Raw genomic sequence first — 25,474 nt, 5'->3', positions numbered from 1 at the left:
GTTTTAAAGAAAGAAAGAAAGAGAACATTTCCATCACTCATTTCAATCCACATGGATTACCCAAATATGCATAGAATAGTCTCCTTTACCTTTTTGGGCCATAGCAAAAAGAAAGAAAGTTAAACCTTTGTCAAAAATTTGTCTTTTTGTGTTGTAGGTACGAAATAGTGAGACAGAACCTGGATGGAACGGGGCGAGAGGTGTTTATAGAAGACGTAGACAACTGCGAAGGACTGGCCATTGACTGGATGGGTAAGCACACTTTCGTACTTCGAACAAAAACATTAAGTAAGATTTTATAAAAGTAAAAGTGATACATCACATCACGCCTTACATACATTCATCAACCATCATCTTACGCCTTTTCAACTAGTTTATAATGTTGGAGTCGTATAGTTGCGATAGATGGCACCACACACCTCTATTGGCTTGTGCAAACTATCAAGTTTTCGGATGGTGCGTCGAATTCTCCGGTGGTCCAGCTACTAGGGCACCTTGGCGCGTATAGCCATAGAGATGCTGGTTTTAATCCTGTCAGGAGCACCCAAAAATCTTTTTCACTTCCCATGCTCTTAAAGTTCGTGTTTATGCTGTATCTAGGTGACATAAAATGACCTTTTATGTTCTAGTGCATAAAATAAACTCTTCGTTTATTAAGACCAAGGTAATCAGGTGTCAACAGCCACAAACAAAAAAGTTTCTACATATTTTTTTTATAATTTTTAATTTATATAAAACTAAAAATCAATCAAACCAAAATAAGTCAATAAAATAAAAAATGGAATTATATAATAAGGCATAAAAAATAAAAGGTACATAGAAAAGGAATAATTGTTTCCACTGTTGCTATTTCATATCCTCGCAATCTCAGTGAAAAGCAGTGTAAGGGGCTGTTTCACCATCCATTGATTAGCGTTAACCGACGGTTACCGGACGGAACCGTCTATTCGAACAAAACAAATAAAGACTGCATCACACCTAACCGCCAGTTAACACTAATCAATAGATGGTGAAACAGCCCCTAAAACTCGAGCTTAATCCCACTTCCCCCTCGACGTGTCTATCCACCCTCGCCGTACCGGCTCGGGTGGCTGATGAACACCTCGGGTGAAATGGCTCGTTTTGTGCGCTCGTTGTACAATCTACTATTTTAACACCATAAGGCTTAGTGTACCAAATTTTGGAAAAAAAATAAACTTGCACAAGGGATGGCCGCACAACTTTCACGGGCTCAGGGGTCAGCTTGTAATCTGAATATGACACTTGTTCACCTTTGACTCAAGTTTTTTTTTGTGCAGGTGAAAACCTGTACTGGACGGACGACGCGCTGGGTCAGATAGCGGTGGCGCGGCTGTCTGCGCCGGAGCAGCGCCGGGTGCTGATCCGCGAGGCGCAGTACCACCCGCGCAGTATTGCGCTTGACCCGCAGAATGGGTACATATCCTGCTAATATAGTGAAATGAATTCGTTTGTTTTGCTTTTTAACCGACGAAAAAAACGGAGGAGGTTCTCAAGTCGACGCGTATATATATATATATATATATATATATATATATATATATATATATATATATATATATATTATGTATGACCACGCATAACTTTTTACAGAGTAGTCCGATTTTGATGATTCTTTTTTTATTAGATAGGGTATACCTTGAAGTTGGTATTATATACATTTGGAAAAAAAAATACCCCAAGGGTGGGAAAAAAGTATAAAGTAAAAACTTTTTAACAAAAAAAATTAACTACCGAAAAAACTGAAAAAAAAATAATACCTTTTTGTTAGATCTTAAATACCGACTTTAAACTGGTACCTAGATTAAGGTCAAACAAAAAAGGTATTATTTTTGCTTTTCAGTTTTTTCGGCGGTTCAATTTTGATATGATAACAAGTGGTTATTGTAGATAGTGCTAATCTACAGTGACACGTTTAACCAAATGCATTGCCAAGCAAATATTATTTTATTTTAAATTGTTTTTTAAGATAAATTGATTAAAAATACAGTTATTATTGTATTATAAATTATTAAACTATAAAATGAGTAAATGATATTCACTTTTAAAATTAATGTTGAATGGAATTTTCATGGAGCATATTGTTTAAAATATTTGTTAATGGAATAAAATGATTTATTTTTAAGCGAACTCCGGGGCGAATTAGCTATACTCTTACATAAACCAGCTTTCACCCGCGGCTTCGCTCACGTAAACGATTACAAATATTTTGATTGGCTCAGGCGTTACTTTGTTACAAACCACTAAACTTCCTCGGCTTGTTTAACCCCTTATCGTCACAAGTCAAGTTCAGTAGATAAACTAGTAATAGAAAACCGTTTGATGTATAGCGTGATGTACTGGTCTGTGTGGACGACATCGTCATCCCCCACTGGCAGCATAGAGACGGCGCAGATGGACGGTTCCGCACGGCGCACGCTAGTCACCGGCCTCCACTGGCCCAACGGGCTCGTGCTGCAGACTGACGCGCGGCTGCTCTACTGGTGAGTAATATATTTAACCATTTGATTTAGAAACTAAAGGCGAAGGCTGCGTTCCCACCAAATATGTGCGAGGAATGTGAACCAATAGAAAAGCTTCATTTAACTATCTTCGCACAGCGCGAGGTGAGGTAAATAAAGCGTTCCTATTGGTCCATGAAAAACACATTCCTCGCAACTTTAGAGCAACGCGGGCTTCCTACCGGAAGAGAGTAGCCTTAGCGGTAGATTACCTTTAAAATAGTTCTAGCGTTTGTTGCGGGGGGAAATGTGCACACAAGTTCCGCACACTTACATGCAAAAACAAAACTGCCAACTGACTGTAATGATGACGTTAACACATAAATAATCCGACAATACACTAATAATTCGTGTATAGTTGTCTCAAAACTCACACATTGACAGTAACATCACTAAGATGTTCATCGGCGAAAAGTCGGATGTATCGCTCGACCGATCCGTGTACGGATTAGCAGACTCGATGTTGATAAACGAATCCGACAAATATTTTTTTTTTTTTTTTTTTTTTTTTTTTTTTATTTATTTATTTAGGAAACAAACGGTTACATTTCAATGCAGCAACGTACATAATATATACTTAAGAACCAACAGTTCCATTAATTATAAAATAAACTATAACTAATGCAAGCGCAAAACAAACAGTTTAACCTACAAAAATTAAATTAGGTACATATTTATTACCTTCAACCAGCAATACACAGTAGCAATGTTAAGTGTCTAAGAAAAACAAGCCATCTAATGTAGAGGAAAGAAAACAATCTGTTACTTTTACTTTAAACTATGGATGAGGAATCAAAGAGCAAATTCCGTAGTGAATCCCTATATCTTTTGCAGCGATGATGAAAATATATCTAAGTTCATAAAACTTCTGTTATAATTACGACAAGCCCGTCTGAAAAAAGTGTTACGCGCATATTTCGAACGACAAAAACTGACGTGGAAAGTGGAATAATGACGAGAGGGGATACGACGAGGGGTCTGCAATTTAACCTTTGAAAGAAGGGTTGATGAGTCGATGTGGTTATTTAGTAGTTTATACAAAAATATTTGATCAAGATATTCACGACGTTTCTTAAGAGGAGCTAGGTTATGACGTTTATGAAGGGGAACATGAATTGTTTGGTTTAGACCTGATCGGTAGTTGAGGGATTTAATAAGTTTACGTTGGATTTTTTCAATTCTTGATATATGAATTTTATATTGGGGTTCCAAACAACGCAGCCAAATTCGAGAATACTACGCACAAAAGAGAAATACAAATTTTTAATGTGTTTGAGAGCTTGAAAGGCTTAGAAAGTCGAAGTATTAATCCTAATCGTTTATAAGCCTTAGCGGTGATAATATCTATGTGAGGATTAAAACTGAGCTTTGCATCCAAAGTCACACCCAGATCCCGAACTTGGTTAACCCGTCGCATAACTGTACCAGAAAAATTATAATGAAAGTGTATGGGATGTTTTTTGCGAGAAAAACTTATAACATGACATTTATCAGGGTTTAATAGAAGTTGATTGGATTGACAGTAAGAAGCAAATCTTCCCAGATCCTCTTGTTGATATTGTGATAAAATATACGACTTTCTTGTTTAAATGTAATTAAATAGCATTAAAACAATAACAATTTACTTACATGTGAAATGGAACACCATCTTTTTGCAAGCTTGATGTCCCAGATCTCTATTTACAGCAGAAAACTGAACAATTCGGCATTTTTAGCACTGCAGCGTTCACTCGCGCGACTCGATTCGGTCTAGTTTGAAATCCGAGCGCGCCTTGTTTTATAAAATTCGTATGCCCAGTTGGGCTTGTACTTTGACAGAGAGGAACGCGGCGAATGGCTACTCCCTTCCGCAGGAAGCCCGCGTTGCTCTAAAGCTCGCAACACATCCTCGCACATCTCTGGTGGAAATGGAGATTAAGGGACTGTTTAACCATCCATTGATTAGGTAGTGTTAACTGACGGTTAAATGTGATGCCGTCTCCGTCTATTCGAACGAAACAAACAGAGACGGCATCACATTTAACCGTTAGTTAACACTAATCAATGGGTGGTGAAACAGCCCCTTAATCTCCAATCTGTCCTTGCTAATGGTATGACAAAAATTCCGCACACTACCGCACATCCCTTTGGTAGGGTTGGTTCGTATCCTACCGACTGCGCCATGTTATGGTACTGAAACCGAGAAGCGTCCATCATACTCGGTGTTCTTGCTATGATTGATTTATTAACTTCCTTCTGTGTATAAAATGGTGTTTAAAAATCCTGTACTATAATTTAACCTAAGGCCTCAATGTGGCCTCTGATTATTGATTACTGATGCGATGCAAGTGGAAAAATACAATTCTAAAATAATAATAAAAAATAACAAGAAGTTTAACACACCTATTCGATACTGTATTGCAGCTCATAAACGATTCTGATTTCGATACTCACATGCAAAAAGGTTTTTGCTCAAACTGAAACGGCGACGTCACTCACAGTTCGCGCTCGCTCTCTCTATAAAGCTTTGGTTTCCTAGGATCAGCGGTACCTTCATATAGCGGCCGTAATTGATACCGCTCCTCCTCGGGTGTGTAATGATCGGTATAACAACATTTGATATAATTTCAAAGGATAGGAGCTTCACATAACTTTTTTATAAAATAAACCTAACCTAACCCAAATCGAATTAATAACAATAAACATAAGTTTAGTTTTTAAGATAAATTGCATTATATCAAATGAAAATTATATCAACTGTTACATCAATTGTTGTTATATCCTTCGAGCGGCACCCCTCCTCCTCCTCCTCCTACGAGAGCGGTAATTGACACCGCTCTCTAGGAAACCGCGCCATTTTGTTTACATAAACAACGTTCTAGTGACGCCATTCACCGCTTATTCCGGTCGCTATAACCTCCTAACTCGTCGCTTACTTTATAAAGGACTAATTAACACTAAGAATCACGGCCGAATGTACTTTATAAAGTACAAATTGTTCATTGAATAAAGAATTCTATGAATTTTGAAATAAAATCCAAAATAACAAAGCAGGTCAACCACGTCTAGGTCTTAAACGCTAAGTTTGTTAAAAAATGGTAGGGCTCAGGGGGATAATGACGGCACCGCTTTTCCTAGGAAACCAAAGCTTTAAGCTGTGACGTAACGTTTTATTTATTTGGTAGGTGCGACACGTTCATGAACAAGATCGAGAGTTTGGATCTGAACACAAACAAGCGTACAACGATACTGGCCGCGCCGCACGTCAACATACAGAAGCCTTACGGACTGGCCCTGATAGACGGTGAGCTAACTCATAGCATAGCTTCTTACTATACAGGGTGGAAAAACTGGGTCTATATCGACTGGTAGAAAATTGTTAGTCATAATGTATTGTTTGTCATAATGTAATGTTTGACATAACTCTTTTTTTCTCTGAAACTTTTTATTTTCAGAATTGTTATAAAACAAACCTAACCTAACCTATAGAATTCTACAGGATGACCATATAAAAAATTATGAAAAAAGTACGGTTTCAGCGGGAAAAAAATTATGACTAACAATAATTATGACAAACATTACATTATGACTTATAAGATTATGGCAGTCGAAAGGATCCCGGAAAAACTTTATTGGCCCTGGAGGGAAACCATCATTGTAATGGAGAGCCTCGGATTTTGTATTTGACCAGAGCCCAGGATAATATTAGGGGAGAATCCTTGTACCACTTAAGTACTTCCAAGTGATCCCTCAGTATAGTGGTGTGTTTAGGGCAGTCGGTCAGATTAATAAAAAAACCTCTCATTCTGAGAGAAGGCCTATGCACTGCAATGTATGGTATAAAAAACTATTTCTTCGCCATTTCCTATTGTATGATCGAAACCGATGCATGTTATCACAATGTTGGTTTTGTTACACGTTGCATTGCGTGTTGCAGGCGACGTCGTGTGGAGCGAGCACGGCACGGGCGCCATCCGGCGCGTGAGCGTGGACGGGCGCGTGACGACACTGCGCAAGGCGCCGCCGCCGCTTTACGACATACGGCTGATCGCCGTCGACCAGCGGCTGGGTGAGTCACGCGGGACGTTGCACGCCGCGTTGCGTGTTGCAGGCGACGTGTGGAGCTTGATCTTTTTAGGATCTTGGGTTAGCTCTAGCCAGCCTTTGATCCCGAGAGCCAAAAGATTTCTCTGGACCTCTTCCTTCCAGCGGTACCTGGGACGACCAATACCGGTCTATGTCCATTCGGTCGCGTCATCCCAGGTACGTTCCATTCACAGCTTACTACGTGTCGAAGCCATCGGAGACTGCACATTTTGGTCTCTCCAACAACATTGGGTTTATACACCAAGTCTTCAATTTCCCATTTTTTTTATTCACTATTTTTATTATGTAATGTTCTAAGTTTAAACAGAGACATCACAAATATTCATCACATACTCGTAAATTCACGGAAGCTTAACTGCCTTAGGTCGCAACGCGTGCTCGGAGAAAAATGGTGGCTGCGCGGAGCTATGCCTGGCGACGGCGAGCGGGCGCACGTGCGCGTGCGCGGACGGGCGCGCGCCGCCGCCCGTCCGGCCGCTCGCGTGCGCGCGCGCCTCCGCGCCGCCGCCACCCTGCGGAACCGGCCGCTTCCACTGCGGACGAGGGTAAGGGTCTATCCACATCAGGCAATAAGAGCGAAAAAGACGTCGATAGGCACGGCCGACGCGATACGACGTTTACCGACGGGGAGACGACTTTTTCGCTCTTATTGCGTGCATATAAGCGTTTTTTGGTCTGGTTTAAGCCGATTCCGCGTCGATAGATGTGGGGAGGCCCTAAGTATCAATGACCATAGTTTATGGCCACGCAATTCTTAGTCAGTCATCATAATCAGCCGGAAGGCGTCCACTGCTGAACAAAGGCTTCCCCCTTAGAACACCACAATAAACGACAACTCACCACAGTTCCCGCAACTCTCACGATGTCTCGAACGGTGGCACGGTGTTCGTTGAAGAACTAAAGTCACCGACATAGCTGGAAAAATATGCAAATTGAAGTGGCAATGGGCGGGCCACATCGCTCGAAGAACAGATAACCGTTGGGGAAGAAAAGTCCGTCAGTTATATTATTAGAAATTTAGCAGAAAGGCGTTTATAAATCCATCCGAACAAAAGAAACCTTGTAGACTTTTTTTTAGTCTGTTGTCAAAATCTGCCGTTGTTGGTGAAATAATTCTAGGAAACAAAATTCCTATTCCTAGGTGATTGCTAGACGTACAGTCAACGTCGTAAATAAGTGATCATTTCTGTACCTTGTCGCTTTCAGTCGTTACACAATTTCGTATGGCTTTTCAAACATGACGTTAAAGTGACAAGGTACAAAAGTGATCACTTATTTATGACGTTGACTGTACAATCTCAGCAAGCAAAAGAAAACAGGAGAAAACAAAACCATTGAATTATGGGTTAGACAGTGACAATTTTATCACCGCCCATCCGGAACCGCGCTTATGTCTGTTTGTCTGTAGACGCTGTATCGACATAAGTTTCGTTTGCGACGGCGACTTCGACTGCCCCGACGGCTCCGACGAAGACGACTCGCCCACTGGACCCTGCGGTAATCCTTTTACTTATGCAATCGAGGAACTGAATCATGTACCGGGATGGCACCTTTTCAAAATCAATTTATAATGATATTTTTGGCAGATGCATTGGATGTCAACATAACATTAATATCAAAAAGGTTCCCTGATACGCGATTGAGTTTCCTCGACTATACATTGCCTGTCTTATTTGTAGATTAAAAATATACGTTCCAGTTAATTGCGACCACAGAGATGCAAGGTATCACAAAAAACAATTAGGAAAAGTTGAGAAATTCTCACCACTGACATTCCAAAGTTCAATATCTCATTTGTAACCGATTTTTAATTAACCTTACCTAAAACCATCTCGATTAAAAAAAAAACATCAAAATCGGTCCATCCGTTTGGGAGCACAGACCATTTTCGCTTCTGTTGAACATAAACGCCGCGTGGCGAGATACGGGACTGACTCGTTTAGGCAAACTCAACTTTGACTAAATCAAATTTAGGATGTTTTTATGACACGCATTGTTGGGCAACTGGGGTCAGTTATCCATACTTAATATTATAAATGCGAAAGTGTGTTTGTATGTTTGTGTGTTTGTCCGTCTTTCACGCCGTAACGGAGCGACGGATCGACGTGATTTTTGGCATAGAGATTATGGGCCAGAGAGTGACATAGGCTACTTTTTATCCCGGAAAAAATGCACAGTTCCCGAGGGCAAAAGCTAGTACGAGTATAAATATGAGGTTGTGACCATTAATAAAAAAAAGTCTATTTTTATTACAGCTAACGTTACGTGCACTGACAAAACCTTTAAATGTGACATCAATCGATGCATACCGAAATCATGGGTCTGCGACGGACAAAAAGGTAAATTAAATTTTAATTATTAAATAAAGGAATGTTTCCTTTAGTAACATGAGCTAACTAAAGGATTTAACCCAGTTTCCTTCCAGGGTCCTTACATTTTTTCCACCCTGAATTTCCTCGCTTTGTTTTTATCTATTTTTCCTTGCTCAGTATGAGCGATAATCTGCTTTATCGATTGAGTCACCTGCTTAAAATAATCTTGTAAAGGTGGACACTACACCTTGGCACTGACAAACACTGACAATTAAACAGAACATTAAGTGATTAACAACTCTTACAAAGTTGTTTAAAAGGTTTGGTATTAGAGGTGTACACTATTTTGACCCTCGTTATCATGTCAGTTAAGTATGATTTTATATGCACTTGTCTACTTAGTACTTTAGTTTTAAAACGTACTAAGAGTCTATGATTTTATAAAGGAATCAAATTAAAATATTAACTGACAAAGGTTTTCCTACCCCACTGTACTATATGCAAGAAGGGACATGCTCAAAAGATATGTGGCAGGCTCAGCATTCGTGGCGAGGACTATGCTTCACCGCGCTGATTTTGTTTGCGCAGATTGCCAAGATGGCGCTGATGAGTCGTCGACGGCGTGCGCGCAAGTAGCGTGCTCGGCGGAGCAGTTCCTCTGCGCTGAGTCCAAGCGCTGCGTGCCGGCCGCGTGGCGCTGCGACGGCGCGCCCGACTGCGGGCCCGGCGACCGCTCCGACGAGACACAGTGCCACGCCACAGGTGACACACTGCATATACTTCATAGGCGTGCATTGGCTCTGTTACTTAAATAAGAAGATATATGATATAGGATAGCTGGAGCGAGCACTAAATTCACACCACTTTTATTCATATAGGTACTCTTTTAATTCAAAGAAAGAGTTAGCAACAAAGCCAATACCGCAGCGCCTTGGGCTGCCCACCTTGCTTTTCTGGCGGCGCGCTGCTGCGGCGCGAGCTAGCACTGCCTATCTAGAAATGAGGGCTAAAAGACAGGTGAAATATTGCTAGATGGCGTTAGTATCGTGAGGTTTTTTTTGACGTTACGGTCTTGCTTGCTTGGCTATCGCTTATGAATTTGCCGCTAGAGGCGCTAGTGTAGCGGGAGGTATCCAAAATGTCAAACGTCACTGTTTTCGGGTGAGTTACGCGGGTTTATTTATAATTAGAATATTTTTTTTAATATTTTGCAGTACCTGAAATTAATTATGGCAAACATGCGTTACGGTACAATGAATGTCTGTGTTTTGAGACACAAATATAATGGGACTACGCAACACTGTGGCATACTCGATAGTTTTATGGTACGGTTTTAAGGTAGTAAATATGATTTTCTCAAACATGCTCGGAAATGTATGCGTTAATGTCACGAAATGGAGACATGAAGTTTCTCATTTATGGCTTCATACCCTACATAACTTCTTGGCCTAGGCCATGAAGTATGTATGAAAATCCATTATTGCCCGCTGCTCTAACTTTTTAAATTTGCTTACTAACATTAAACTGACAAAGGAAAAATTACGAACAGCCAACCACCACTACTCATAAGCATTTATAATAATAATAATAATAAAATCTTTATTCAATAAGACAAAATTGCACAAGAGAGGAATGAACAATTACAAAGAAAAAGACAACTTAGGTTAAACATAGCACAATTAAAAAAGTTGAATCCTGACTCACAAACTAGGCAAGGCCCGTATCTTGCAAGTCAGTGTTCGTCACGTGTGCGAGCTAATAGAGTAAACTACGTATATCCAAGTAGCTACTAAGTAAACTGAAACATTTTTATTAAGAAAAGGAAAAATTAATAATTAATAAAATTATGTGTGTGTGTGTGTGTGTGTGTGTGTGTGTGTGTGTGTGTGTGTGTGTGTGTGTGTGTGCGTGCGTGTGTGTGTGTGTGTGTGTGTGTGTGTGTGCGTGCGTGCGTGTGTGCGTGCGTGCGTGCGTGCGTGCGTGCGTGCGTGCGTGCGTGCGTGTTTGTGTGTGTGTATATCTATGGGTGTCGAAGTTTCTGTGTCTATATGGGTGACAGTATATGTGCAGGTAAGTATTTGCGATACTGCAATGCGATGCGATACGATGCGATGCGATGCGATGCGATGCGATGCGATGCGATGCGAAGCGATGCGAAGCGATGTGAAGCGATGCTAAGCGATGCGAAGCGATGCGAAGCGATGCGAAGCGATGCGAAGCGATGCGAAGCGATGCGAAGCGATGCGAAGCGATGCGAAGCGATGCGAAGCGATGCGAAGCGATGCGATGCGATGCGATGCGATGCGATGCGATGCGAAGCGATGCGAAGCGATGCAATTCGATGCGATGCGATGCGAAGCGATGCGATGCGATGCGATGGATGGATGGATGAAATATTTCCTCACATTGTTTGAGAAAAGCACTATACAAGCCTCGGCCAGAACAGGGATAGCTAGACTCGTTTTATCCGGCCTCGTCTACGAATCGGCCGTCTACCTAATCCCTTACTTCATGGACTCTGCAGTAATGTACTATTACATGTAAATTTTGTTTTGGCGCCCGTAATAACAAACTAACCACTATTCAGGCAGGACCTTTGTCTACAGCGGCGCCAACTGATGGGCGCGAAAACGGTAACCCTTCATAGGCTCATTTAGTTATTAGCCAATTGCAATGCAAGCAAGACCGTAACGTCAAAAAACCCTGACGATACTAACGCCATCTAGCGATATTCCGCCTGACACTGTGAACTGCGTAAAATGCGGCTTGTCGTGTTAGTGTCATTTACACGAGATGATTGATGTGTGTTGTTTGTGGCAGAGAGCGCGGAGTGCCACCCGCTGATGTTCCGCTGCCCCAACGGCGGCTGCGTGCCGTGGGAGTACTACTGCGACGGCCGCGCCGACTGCGCCGACGGCGGCGACGAGGCCAACTGCAAAGTCGCGCCGTCGCGACCGCCGTGAGTCACTTATAATGGAGAATATTCACTTACCTTTAGCTCTTCGAATACTAAATTGAAAATACAAACTGAAATAAAGATGCACAGAAAAAACAGAAAAATAAGACCATCACTGGGAATCGAACCCAGGTCCTCGGTAATCCGTACCGCGTGCTATACCGCTACACCACTGATGGTCAACGGTACCGACATACCGGTCTTCGAATACTCTATTAACAATCATGCACATACTTAATCCTACTATCCTACTGATATTAGTAGTATAAGTGTGTGTGTTTGTTACTCCTTCACGATAAAACGGCTGGACGGATTTGGATGAAATTTGGTATGTAGACAGCTAGATATATCTATATATCTTTACCTTTTACTGGCAATGTCTATATAGTTCGGGTTGCGCACTGGGATGGAAGAGATGAACAATTTAGGTAGTTAATATTATTTAATATCACACATGTATGTTATAGAAACGTTCAGAAGGTGGGCTAACCAGGCGGGAGTCGGGGCGCGTTGGTAGGCGCGTGGCAAGTAAGGTGGTTGTGTACCAACTGGCGTCCGTTGGCCGCGGGCCCCGCGTGGTTAGCTAAAATGCTGATCACACAATATGTGGCAGGGGTGTCGCCACATATCTATAAATATCCAGATAAATCTGGAATAACACATAGGCTACTTTTCATCCCGATATTCCCCCGGGATAGGGATAAAATCTTGAAATTTCAACCGCTGGATTTAGAGACTTGAAATCCCGGAATTTCAATTGTACCAGATCGATTAGTTTACGCGTGCGAAGCCGCGGGTAAACTCTTAAGTGTTATAATATAAATCAAAACGTCTAAGATACTGCAATGCCACCGTAACCACCAATGGCTAATACCGCGTAACCTACTTAAATATCAAAGGGTTTCGCGTCTGACATGTATAAACACAAGATATAATTTATAATTTTAACGCTCTCCTGAAAAATAATGCCATCGTTGGTTCCGCTGCGCGGCATTGCAGTATTAGCGACAAAAAGTAACTCTTTGTACAGTCGAGTTCATAAACTAATGAGCAAAAAATTTATCAAACATATCTGAACACGACTCTATTGTTAACGGCGTAGAAGCGAGTTCAGATATTTTTGATCAAATTCTTGCTCACAAGTTTATGAACTCGACTGTACCTAAAAACGAGGGGGCAAACGAGCAGACGGGTCACCTGATGGAGAGCGATCACCGTCACCCGCAACACGAGGGGAATCACAGGTACCTACCCCGATTATACGCTTTCTCTCACACCTATAGTTTCAGTGGGACAACGATGACAGACATCTACACGGAAAAATTTGTGGGCAAAGCGTAGTTGTATTGAAAAAAAAAATGCGTAGAGCCCTTCATTGAAATGGTTTTTTTTTTTAAGGAATCGTGAAGACACCAGTAAGAACAGCGTATGCGAAGAACATGAGTTCCAGTGCGCCAACAAAGAATGCATTCGAATGGTAAACAAAAACTCATCCAATTATAGGCAATTTTTGTAAAATAATATATTTCATCTACACCCATATATTAAATCCTCAATTATGCGTTCAAAAACCATAGGTAATGACCAGCATTACGACATTGGATTCTATTATGAACACGGCTGTATCGTAATGAGATTTCATACATCATTGCAGCAGCAGGTCGTCGCGGGCGCAGCTCGTGGGGCAGACATACTTACCTAGTTCATTCTCAATGGTTCGCGGAACACATGATAGATGATTTAATATATGAATATAGATAAAATATTGTATGCAACTGTACGTAATTAGGCCTTAAAACACTCATGTGACCCTATTATGAAACTCGGCTATGCCTCGTTTCATAAACCCACACTCGTGTTTTAAGGACCCCTATTACGATACAGTTGCATAAAATACTATTCTCTTACAAATATACAACTTTACTCACAAATGTGATGAAAAACATTGTAATGTCTTGGTATGTCGCACGGGCGGTAGAGGGATTACGAACATCGACCTCATTACCAGCGATCGGGGATTTGGATGCTACTCGGGGTGAATGACCTCAATCATTATGCTAGTATAGATATGCCGCAGGATTGCGGGATGAAGGACAGTTTTTGTCATATCATTTATTTGATTACATGTCATCCAAAAATACAAAAACAGATTACATAGACCAGGGTTTCGCAAAGTGGGGTACGCGAACCCCTAGGGGTTCGCCATTCGACGGCAGGGGGTTCGCGACAAGATTTACGTAATGGTCGCGTGATGACTGGCAGGCAAGTGCGGCACACATGGTGGCGCGCGCGCGACTGATTTCGTCGTTCAACAGTCAATTTTATTGTTTTCTTTGGGAGGTTAGGGGAGGGGGGGGATTTCATTAGTTAAGGGGACCGCTGTCACCTGGAAACTTTAACAGGGGTACGTGGAGCCGAAAGTTTGAGAAACCCTGACATAGACCAACTTAAATAATTAAATACTTAAACACATTTTTCTACAACTTTTTTTTTGTAGAATCATTCTTATTTATATCTTAACCAACAGTGGTTATTTAATGTCGTTTATTTTATAAACGGATCAATACGGAAATAGCATTTATTTTTCGAACAGTTTCATTTTGGTATCGCGTGAAAAACGGCGTATCCATATTAGTCTTTCTACTTGACATCCCGCAGTATATCCCCGATCACTGCTCATTGCCAACAACAAAAAATCCCTAGTTACTTTGTTTTATTTTGGTACGTCTTTTTGTGTTTTATTTTTGTATACTCGTAATTTAAAGGAAATTGCTGCCAGATTTGATTGTCCGATCTTAAAATATTGGACTGAGCAGATAAAGAGTGTGGCGCAGTTTGTAACATAGATACCTAGTATAATAATAATAATAAATACATATGTCCTTAAATACTAACACTAGAATAAGTTTAAAATGTATTATCTCTTCTCTTGTTTTGTTTTTGCTTAATTACTAACACTATGGATACTCTGTGTGTCCGAAATAAAGAATTTGAATTTAAATTTTACACAAAAAAATTGTAAATAATTTAAGGTCCTAAGAAAGAAAGAAAGAAAGAAAGAAAATATTTATTCGTGACAAACATGAGAACAATGGATAAAAGAAGTAAAAAGAGAAAAAAAAATAAGTTATGCATGTCACGAAATGGTCTTAAATCAGCAATCTGCCGGTCTTGCGAACGGCGCTGGTCTTCCTTTGAGACCATCTGGTCATCATACATTAAAAAAAAACACAATAAAACAGACTAAGTGTTCGACTTTGGGCTTCTAATAGACTCTCGTTCATAATTCCTTAATTACCGCCCTTTAGACAAAATGTACTATTCCAAACGACGTCTTCTTAGGAGTTCCGCTGCGACTACCGCGCGGACTGCCTCGACAGCTCCGACGAGGCGGAGTGCGAGTCTCACCGCAGCACGACCCCCGCGGCCGCGCCCCCCGCCCCCGCGAGCCCGCCCCCGCCCCCGGCCCCGCCCCCGAGTGCGCCGCGCCCGCGCTGCGCTGCGACAACGGGACGCGCTGCGTGCCGCTGCTACAGCTGTGCGACGGCACCGTCGACTGCGCCGACGCCGCTGATGAGGCTGACCGATGCGGTATGACGACTATTACGTCTAATATCATGATAAAAAGCAATGGTACTAGCTTAAGTGCTTGCGTTTGACAACAATGAGGGTTATCGCGTATGAATTCGCCACTAGAGGCGCTAGTGTAGCGTGAGGTCTCCGAAATGTCAAATCTCATAGTTTTTGGGGGAGTTACACGGGTTTATTTATAATTAGAATAATTTTGTGAATATTTTGCAATATCTGAAGTTAATTATGGCAAATATGCGTTACGGGGCAATGAATGTCTGTGTTTTGAGACAGTTTTGTCTTTCGGAAACCTTTTTTCCCCCTTTTTTCCAAACAAAACGGGGACTATGCAACACTGTGGCATGCTCGATATTTTTATGGTACGGTTTAAAGGTGTGTTAAATATGATTTAAATCTAAACATTGTTTTCACACCCGTAATAAATAACAGACTTTGAAAGCCTTAAAACCTCACGCAACAGTGCGCCATCTAGTGAGTGAAAATACGATAGCCCTCATTACGACTGATGGTAAGCGAAGATGTTGACTAAGATGGAGAACGCTTGCCCAACAAATGGGCGTTTTCAAAATGTATTTAATTTTATCATACAAATTTTCTGAGTCAGTTTTGTGACGCCCATACCGAGTGTATGGAAAAAACGTCACAAAACTGTCAATTTTGATTGGGACATTTTTGATTTGGAGTAGGAAAAACCATATTTTGTTCAAAATTAAAAGAAAAGAATGGGTACACTTTTTGTGAAAAAGCCCAAATGCATATTCACCTTTGATTTGTAGACGACCAGATTGTAGCGATCAATTTGACAATTGTACGTGGACGGAGACGCGGGAAACAGCTATTTGAATAAATAAAAAAATGCTTCCATGTTTTGTATCGCAGGCGAGCCCATGTGCGAGGCGGCGGCGTGCACGCACGAGTGCCACCCGTCGCCTGTCGGCGCGGTGTGCGCGTGCCCCGCCGCGCTGCACCTCCAGCGGGACGGCGTCACCTGCGCAGACGCACACGTGTGCACCGAGTGGGGCGTCTGCAGCCAGGTCAGTCTATACGAGTAAACCACGGCCACGAATGCCACGGCATTATTCTAGGCCGGTCTCTTTTGACACAAGCAACACTACTAATGTCTTTTCTTCATGATAAGAGTTAAAGCTGATAATATGGATATGTAGCTTAGTAAAGTACAAATCAATAGAATCTGTCAATTTTCTACATATTTAAGACACCCTATCGTGGGCACACTTGATTATATATGTCCCTGTTGTTGCAATTATCATCTAAAAGGAATCAAAAAAGAATAATAGTCACATCACAAAGCCTTAGGCAGCCCGGTGTTTATATTAGTAGGCTGGAAGTGTCTATAAGATTGTCAGATTCTATTGAATTGGAGTTTAGATTGTATAGCAATGCAATGCCAGCCGGAAGGGAAGGGTTAAAAGTAAGTAAGTTTTTTATTTGCATTAAATGTGGTTAACAATGGATGGAATGGATGGTTAAGGGTAATGTATTAAGGTAAACGTACGAGTGCACGTCGCTGTCCCAATAGTTGTCATCTTTAATCTTATGTCATTAGCAATAGAGACAGCAGGGTGTCGTCTATTGGGTATTAGCGTGTCGAGCACTGGTACGTGTACCTTATTTGGTGTTATTTGTTTTTCTCTTTCTTTCTTTTCTTTCATGGGTGAAAGAGGCTTCAGGGTCCTTACTGACTGTAAAATAGGCCGATTCGGGAGACGTGATGAGCAGGACCAACCCTACTGGATTTAGTTGCTCTATATTTTTACCTGTATTAGTGAGATTAACATATTTACTAAATGTATGGTCACTCCAGTTAAAAAAATGTAGGGTTTACATGATTGTGAACAATCCATTATCAATTGGGATGCACCAAAAAAAAAACCTATAGTTTTTATTTTATTTTTGGAAAGAATAGGATATTTTACCATTTTCATTGATTTTGAATTTGGATGAGTATTTAATTTTTTATATATTTTTTACGAAATACGCTGGATGACGTCACAGTGAGACAGCCACGTTCCATTGCCTGGAAAAATTCAGGTTGTACATAACATAATCTGTGGCATAGTTTTATTTATTTCTCTTCTTTTAGCTTCGATTATTCATATGTTTGTTTAATGGTGTGATAGTAGATAGATATTTTTTTATTAAAATCTGATATTTAAATTCTTTTGTATTTACTTGTAACGTAGTAATTTAATAATTTAATTTGCAAAAATACATTGGAAATACTCGTATACATTTCGGACTTTACGATAAATAACAACTGTTTAAAGCCGGGTGCGCATCATGTGATTAAAGTTCTATCTTTGTCACTCTTTGCTATTATAAGCAGGACAGGAACATTTCAAACTGTCAATTTGCTTAAGAGTGTAGACCTGCTTTATAACTGCATTTGTGACGGGAACTGCAGGGGTCGAATGAGGGTCATTACTTAAATTTTGTTTATTTAATTCAGTTTATCCCATTTTTGGAATCTGATTTATGAAAACGCTTCACAAAGCCTATTTCTCCAAATGGTTTTCGATTTATTATATGTTGTCAAAAATTGGGACATCCCAATTACTGAGAGTCAGAGTTGATCCATTTCAATTTAGTTATTTTTTAATTCAAATTCAACCTGAAGCAGAGGCAGTATTGCTCGTGAACGTGTTCACTATGTTGTAGGTAGAGCTCACATTTTTAGCTAGAAACTTAACCCTTAATAAGGCCCCATTTATTGGAGCATACTACCACAGAATCAAAAGCAGCTATTGAATACATATTGGCAAAGAATATTTTTAAAGCTAGTCGTATTTTCAATAATTACAATGGAAATTGTGACGTATTATGAAGTTAATAAGGTTCAGTTTCCAACTCAATGCAAGTGGTCGCAAAATCGCCTCTACCTTATTAAGGGTTAATGTATAGAGCTATTTCTTCGCAGACTTGCAAGCCCCAGAAGAATCGGCACAAATGTACGTGCTACGAGGGCTACAGGCTTGCAGACGACGGATTTACATGCAAAAGCACAGGTAAGTTCTCTACACTTGTCAACTTCTATTGGATCTTTTTTTTAGTTACCTATTTGGTTCACAAAAAAAGTTGGTGTCACTGAAAATTTTCACATATTAGACATATTTTCTACTAACTGTTGCCCGCGACTTTGTCTGCCAAGGATTTGTTTATCGCTATCCCACATGATCTACCTAATTTTCCGGGATAACTGTTCTACATTCTTTTCCAATACCAATATTATATTTCAGCGGTTTAAGTGTAAAGAGATAACAGGCAGACAGGCAGGGTTACTTTCGCATTTATAATAGAGCAGAAGCATCTCCCTCCACGTTAGCACGCCTCGTCTCTTGAGCCTACCCTACAGTGTAGTGACGGCCCTAGAGTCTAGGGTCTAGACAGATATAACGAGTTTATCTATCGCTGTTATAATTGGCTCCGAAGCGGTAACGTTTCGTGTGCTCTGCCTGCTCCATTTGGGAATACAGGTGGGATGTTTGTGTGTGTTATATATAAGTTGCGCCTCCAGTCACAACACTTTCATACGCCTCAGAATAGCATTCAGCTTGCGCGCTTTAGTTAACCGTGAATCATTAAAAACTGTTCATTTTAACGGGAGAATAATACTTTGTTATAGAAAACGCCACCCCTCTACTCGTGTTTAGCAATCGCCATGAGGTCCGGGCGGTGGAACTGCCTTCGTTGACCTCTCGCGCTCTCATCTCGTCCCTCAAGAACACAGTGGCCTTGGACTGGAAACGCGCCGGAGACCAGGTCACCTTGTACTGGACGGACGTGGTCGATGACCATATTTATTCTGGCACTGTACAAGGCATAGGTAAGTATTGATAAAGTTCGACGTTAGATATAAATAAAGCAAACAAAAATATGTTGAACAAGATGCGACGAAAAATAGAAATATACGTTTTTTGATTGCCATTCCACGTTATTTTATTAGTAGTAAAATACTGGCGCAGCCGGTAGGATAAAATGTAATACAGTCGCCATCAGATATTTCGGAGCGGGCAAGGTGATCAAAAATATCGATACATGAACTCTAATACCTTAATAATAAAGAAAGAAAGAAAGAAAGAAAGAAAATAATTTATTTATAACAGCAATGAAACATAAATTAGTAAATATAACAAAAAGAAGTGTTGCCGATAATAAAGTGCATGTGCCGATATTTTTGACTACCTTGGCCGCTCCGAAATATCTGATGGCGACTGTACATTATTACATTGCATCCTACCGGCTGCGCCAGTTAGGTAGAAATAAAAAGCTAGTTGGAAATTAAAAGATTGTATTTCGTTCACATTTTAAACTGGTTTTAGTTACACAAAAGTACTCATGACTATAATTTTCTTTCAGCGTTAAGTGACATCAAAGTGGTAATTGACCAAGGAGTGTCTACAGCCGAAGGTTTGGCTGTAGATTGGGTAGGCAATAACCTTTACTGGGTGGAAGGCAGTCTACATCAAATTGAGGTTAGTATTTCTTTTATTTTTTTTAATTAACTCTTCGTTTTCAACAGAGATTTTCATTTTTTATTATTTTTTAGGTGGCTCGGCTGGATGGACGGTACCGACGTACTCTAGTGTCCGGCGATATGGAAAGTCCGCGTGCTATCGCTGTTGATCCCAAACATGGTAGGTTCAAATTCAGAGGAAAAAACTTTAAACTGGCGGTCTAATGCGTAGCTTAGAATAAAATTACTGTGTCTTCTTCACATCCAAAAACAAAATACATTAATTTTAAATAATACACAGTTAATTTCACTACACAGATTCTACCCGTGATGGTGACGGTTGTAACTATAATAAGATAATAATGCTCCACATCCCGTAAAAATATGCCATATAATATTTCACTGTCTTAATATCAGCTTCCCAGAATAGTCCAAAGTGTGGCGCTACGGTAGATTTTTTTTTTAACTACTTCGCCGAGTATCAAGTGGGATTTAATTCACAGTATGATCTAGTACTCTTCAATTTGATTCTGGTCTTAATAGAAACTGTTGATTTCATAGTGACATCAGTTCATGCCTCTTATCATGTACCATCAGCCAAATATGTGGTCTACCACCCTAAAGTTGATAATCGTTTGCGTGTCATAAAACAAGGATAAAAATGGCTGGAAGAGATTGCTCTGAAGCGATAAGGCCGCCTATTGCTTACCGCAGAAAGTCTCTGTGTATATACCTGTTTTCTGTACTGCTTGCTTTGTGTTGGTGTGCAATAAAGAGTTATTGTATTGTATTGCTGTATTTTAAAACAATAATGCCAATAGACGTGTCTGTCAACTTGAAAGTTCGACTTTAGCAACATATTAATTTGATGGGAACTTGTTTTAAAAATTGATAGACCACTTATTTGGCTGATGGTACCTCTGTGCCTTCTTCCAATCAGGATACCTATTCTGGAGCGATTGGGAGCAGGCAGCGCCGCGCATAGAGCGCTGCAGCATGGGCGGGAACGCGCGTACGGTGGTCGTGCGAGTAGACGAGCTTGCGAACGGCGCCTGGCCGAACGGGATTACGCTTGACCATCTCGCTACTCGACTCTACTGGATCGATGCCAAGTATGTTGTACAATGTCCTGTTGTGTTTTACACAGCACAGAGGACTAGCCTGTTAATACTACTTTATTATGACTTCTAAGTTCCTTGACTAAAACAATAATTAGGTATACTGCAATCACTCAATGCACGAGTCCGAGCGCAAGTTTACTAATAAAGGCTGTTTTTAATTTTTTTATTTAAATTTATATGGTGTCTCAACATTTATCGGGTTACTGTAGACACTTTCAGAGCGTTACATAATAGAAGTCAATGACGGATCCCAACTAAAAGTGGCCTTAGGAAGAGATTTTCTAAGCAGTCTGTCATATAGCGTAGTGTAACATGTCACACACTATCTCCCGCAGGTCAGACTCCATCCACACAACCCTTTACGACGGCACAGGCTACCAGCTGGTGTTGCGCGGGCACGCGATGCTGTCCCATCCATTCGCTGTGACGCTCTTCGAGTCCCACGTATACTGGACGGATTGGCGCAGCAACAGTGTTGTCAGAGCCAACAAGTGGAACGGTAGCGATGTCGCTGTGGTGCAGAGGACTATGATGCAACCTTTTGATATTAAGGTTAGTAGGTTAGAAGCGGAACTGGATCAGTCATATTGGTAGCCGAGAAGCAAAGTGAAAAGGTTGTAGCTCATTAAGGTTAGTGAAGTCACTAGTAAACAAGATCTCATGTGAATTCGTTGCGGCATTATACATTAATTAGAGATGTGATTTTAAGTCTCATCGCTATAGCGTGAGCAATGTATGTTCAAGTTAAAAAAAATGATTTTTATCATTGAAAGAAAGAGACAAAGCATTATCAGGGCTGAAGCTAATAATATCTCTCAGTTTATTGTGCTATTTACCGTAAAGAGATGTTAGAGTGATCTAATAGTTCTAACGTTGATTTGACACCGGCTTCCCACAGTTCCCTTAAGTAAGGTGATACAGGTGGTAGTAATATGGTCTCTAGCATTAAGGCAGTTTGCAGTTGCTTTTGTCGATAAAAACTCAATATTAGCTTCTTGAAGCTACAACATTTTGTATATTTCTAGGTCATTCACCCAAGCCGACAGCCAGCGTTGTCTGTGAACCCATGCGCCGTAAACAACGGCAATTGTTCACATCTGTGTCTCCTGGATGGTCCTAATGTTCGCGTGTGTGCGTGCCCGCATGTCATGCGGCTCGCTTCCGACAACGTCACCTGCGAAGGTACTGGGTAGATGTTTGTGCTACGACTTGGTGTATCGTTTACAATTTACAGGACAGTGAGAATGAATATTGTGACCAGAGGCTATTTTTTTAACGATCTCTGGAAAGATGGATGGAGCCTAGAATTGGTTTCCAGTTGAAGTCTTTAGCGTGAAAAATTTGTCAACGATGTCAAATGAATTCTTTCTTTCTCACAGTGCCCACGTTTGAAAATTAGTTATCGATTTATTACTCGCTTTTTAGCTAAAGCTGTAATTTTGCACGGATATATATGTAAACTATGCCAACAGAATGGTACAATAAAAAACTGGAAAAAAATTTTTTTTGGGTTCCTCCCATAGACGTAGTGGGGGTGATTTTTTTTCTCATCCAACCCTATAGTGTGGGGTATCGTTGGATAGGTATTTTAAAACCATTAGGGGTTTGCTAAGATAATTATTAGATTCATTGTTTTTTTTGCGAAAAATTCAACTTTAAAGTGCAAATTTTCATTAAAATCGAGCGTCCCCCCACCCTCTAAAATCTAAACCGGTGGGTGGAAAAATTTGAAAAAATTCAGGATGCTAGTAAGTATGTCAAACTTTCAAGGAAAACTGTAATGGCTAAGTTGGCTTGAGAATTATTAGTAGTTTTACTTTTAAATAGCAGCCTAAGGTATAAAATATACCGAAACTTGGAAGATTCCGTATAAAATAAGAAATCCTTAGAAAAATATTACTTAATTTTTCGTAATGGCTACGGAACCCTATTTTGGGCGTGTCCGACACGCTCTTGGCCGGTTTTTTTTAAATAATCCAAGCATTTCATTCACAGTGCACGAGAAGGTGATAGTGGTGGGGTGGACGGGCTCTATACGCGGCTTGGACCTGGATGCGCCGGCGCAGCCCGCCATCCCCGCCGTGTGGGGCGCGCAGCTCGCCGCGCCGCGCACCCTCGCCACGCTCACCAGCCAGAGACTGCTGTACTGGAGCGAGGCGGAGGTAAGGAGGTGATAGTGGTGGGGGTATGCCCTTTCCCAAGACTCGAAACTATTAGTATACCGAATTTCATCTAAATAGGTTTCGCGTTTCAAACGTGAAGAGGTAACAAACAAACAAACAAACTGGAAAACTTTCGAATTTATAATATTAGTGGTATGATATTACCAGGGAGCGAAACTTTGATGCCGGTGACGTCATTATGACGCAAATTGACATATAGGGTGTTTTTATAAATAAGTACAAGTGTCAATAAAATATCCGTAAACTAGAGGCCAATAAGTTGTTAGTGATTATCTGTAATCTAGATAAAAACACTCTGTATGAAGCTTGACGTCATACGGCTGTCACCGACATCAAAGTTTCGCTCCCTGGACATTACAGTAGAATGTCAAACACTCGCTGCCAGTGGTGCCATAAGTCATAGCGAATTAGCTTTAAATGAATCAAAAACACGAACCTTGAACATGAAACACACTAACCTATCCCTATTTCAGGTCAACGAAATCAAACGCACAAACCTAACGGGCGGCACAGCTGAGAACGTGGTTGAGATGGGCGCTGGCACCGGCCCGGGGGGGGCCATGGCGCTGGACTGGGCGAGCGGGGTCCTCTACTACTACGCGCGCGGCGCCGTGTGGGCGAGCGGCCTGGCCGGCGAGCGAGCCGTGCCGCTTGCAGACGCTAGCAACGTCAGCGCGCTCGCTGTTGATGTACAGAGGTTAGTACCAGTGATCCTATGCTTGGGAGTGATACGGTCATAGAGGCGAATCTAACGGGAGGCACAGCTAAGTAAGTTAGTAAATCTTTATTTGCTAGAATACGTTTACAAGATATTAATAGTTATTTATGTGGCTGGTGCATAATGAGAGGCATTAAAGTACGAGTTTCATAATAAGATCACACGAGTGTTTTAATGCCTAATTATGTATAGCCGCATACATAACTTTATCTACATGCATATCATAAGTTTTCTCATAAGTTTTCTATAATATGTTCAGATATGGCCTGTATTTTGACTTTGACTTTGACTTTGAATAATAATTATTATCTACATGCATGTCATAAGTTTTCTACAATATGTACAGATATGCATTGTTAAAAAAAGTATTACCGATACTTTAATGTAAACATTAAGATGCACTGTACTTTAATGTGAACATTATGATGCACCCGCAGATACCAGGTTTCTTAATAAAGGCCATTTGATAGTCGTATCTGAACATATAATAGGGAAGTTATGATATGCATCTAGATAAATAATTAAATTACTCTCACGGTATTCAGCCGACAGCTCGACATGAAAATTTTTAAAAACGATCGTGCTTCAACAAATTATATAAGAATTAAGAACGCGTTCGAGATGGCCATAAAATAAAAAGGGTAAAGGTGCGTGTTCTAGAACACATCACATTACAAACCTGGACGAAATACTCACTGCATAAACATCTGCCACAGCGGATCGTGCAAAAAGAAATAGATCTAGAAATAGAGTTAATAAAATTACTAATATTAAACGGTACAACTCACGATTATAAGTCAGGAACGAACGGTCCGACTAGTATCAATCAGTTCGAAAAATCTTTTTCGTAGATGAGTGCGTTCACGACGGTTTCGCTCCCCGCACACTCCGCGCTTCATTTAAGAAGCAGCCATATATATTAACACGCAAACGGTGCGGAATCGCAGTGACGTGCCGTAAACATCACGACATTTGTTCGGTAAAGTCCTGACGTTTACGGCACGTCACTGCGATTCCGTATTTTAAGCAGCGGTGTGGAGAGCATGCGATAAAAACGGTGCGCATACGATGCGTCACTGCGATTCCGTACCGTCAGCGTTTTTTAAGCAGCGGTGTGGCAGCTCCTTTAGTTGATTGGTTTTCTTACTGTATGTTGATGTCCTAGGGGCCGACTGTACATGGCCGTGACGAGCGAGGGCGACGGCATCGGCGTGCGTATCGAGAGCGCCGCCGGCGACTGTACTGGCCGCCGCACTATACTGGATGCCGCTCGCGACCCACTTCTCGCTGGCGTGGCCAGTAAGTGTTCAATTCCTACTTGTCATAGAATATAAGTACCTTATAATAAATGTATTTGAAATGAAAATAATGAAACGGATGAAATGAGTGAACGAAATAAAAAATATCGGGTGTCGGGCAAGCATAAAAAGTTTCATATAAAATGTTCTGTCACTGGAACATCCGGTTAAAATCTGGGCCCGACATCCGACAAGTGGGAATCAGCTCTAAGTAGA

At 40.9% G+C, this 25,474-nt stretch overlaps 2 protein-coding genes across 2 annotated transcripts in view; both read left to right on the top strand.

The window, feature by feature from the left end:
- The window catches only part of LOC141441699 (low-density lipoprotein receptor-related protein 1-like), a 28,816-nt gene extending 21,296 nt beyond the window's left edge, over positions 1 to 7,520 (top strand). The window contains exons 15-21 of the mRNA XM_074106506.1: positions 158 to 252; positions 1,299 to 1,434; positions 2,349 to 2,501; positions 5,684 to 5,802; positions 6,436 to 6,567; positions 6,970 to 7,150; positions 7,451 to 7,520. Coding sequence (XP_073962607.1) covers positions 158 to 252; positions 1,299 to 1,434; positions 2,349 to 2,501; positions 5,684 to 5,802; positions 6,436 to 6,567; positions 6,970 to 7,150; positions 7,451 to 7,520 — 886 coding nt within the window. The remainder of the gene's footprint in view (positions 1 to 157; positions 253 to 1,298; positions 1,435 to 2,348; positions 2,502 to 5,683; positions 5,803 to 6,435; positions 6,568 to 6,969; positions 7,151 to 7,450) is intronic.
- LOC141441889 (prolow-density lipoprotein receptor-related protein 1-like) overlaps positions 1 to 25,474 on the top strand; it is a 106,476-nt gene that overhangs the window by 62,113 nt on the left and 18,889 nt on the right. Inside the window, exons 22-37 of the mRNA XM_074106781.1 lie at positions 8,014 to 8,102; positions 9,506 to 9,679; positions 11,738 to 11,876; positions 13,272 to 13,350; positions 15,182 to 15,464; positions 16,344 to 16,498; positions 18,403 to 18,490; positions 19,108 to 19,308; positions 19,842 to 19,957; positions 20,032 to 20,119; positions 20,879 to 21,050; positions 21,395 to 21,611; positions 22,085 to 22,241; positions 23,055 to 23,221; positions 23,716 to 23,939; positions 25,126 to 25,259. Coding sequence (XP_073962882.1) covers positions 8,014 to 8,102; positions 9,506 to 9,679; positions 11,738 to 11,876; positions 13,272 to 13,350; positions 15,182 to 15,464; positions 16,344 to 16,498; positions 18,403 to 18,490; positions 19,108 to 19,308; positions 19,842 to 19,957; positions 20,032 to 20,119; positions 20,879 to 21,050; positions 21,395 to 21,611; positions 22,085 to 22,241; positions 23,055 to 23,221; positions 23,716 to 23,939; positions 25,126 to 25,259 — 2,483 coding nt within the window. The remainder of the gene's footprint in view (positions 1 to 8,013; positions 8,103 to 9,505; positions 9,680 to 11,737; positions 11,877 to 13,271; positions 13,351 to 15,181; positions 15,465 to 16,343; positions 16,499 to 18,402; positions 18,491 to 19,107; positions 19,309 to 19,841; positions 19,958 to 20,031; positions 20,120 to 20,878; positions 21,051 to 21,394; positions 21,612 to 22,084; positions 22,242 to 23,054; positions 23,222 to 23,715; positions 23,940 to 25,125; positions 25,260 to 25,474) is intronic.

Source organism: Choristoneura fumiferana, chromosome 24 (assembly GCF_025370935.1).
Source record: "Choristoneura fumiferana chromosome 24, NRCan_CFum_1, whole genome shotgun sequence".
Lineage (NCBI taxonomy): Eukaryota > Metazoa > Arthropoda > Insecta > Lepidoptera > Tortricidae > Choristoneura > Choristoneura fumiferana.
The sequence above is the reverse complement of the archived record's forward strand: the minus strand, read 5'-3'. Positions and strand labels throughout refer to the sequence as shown.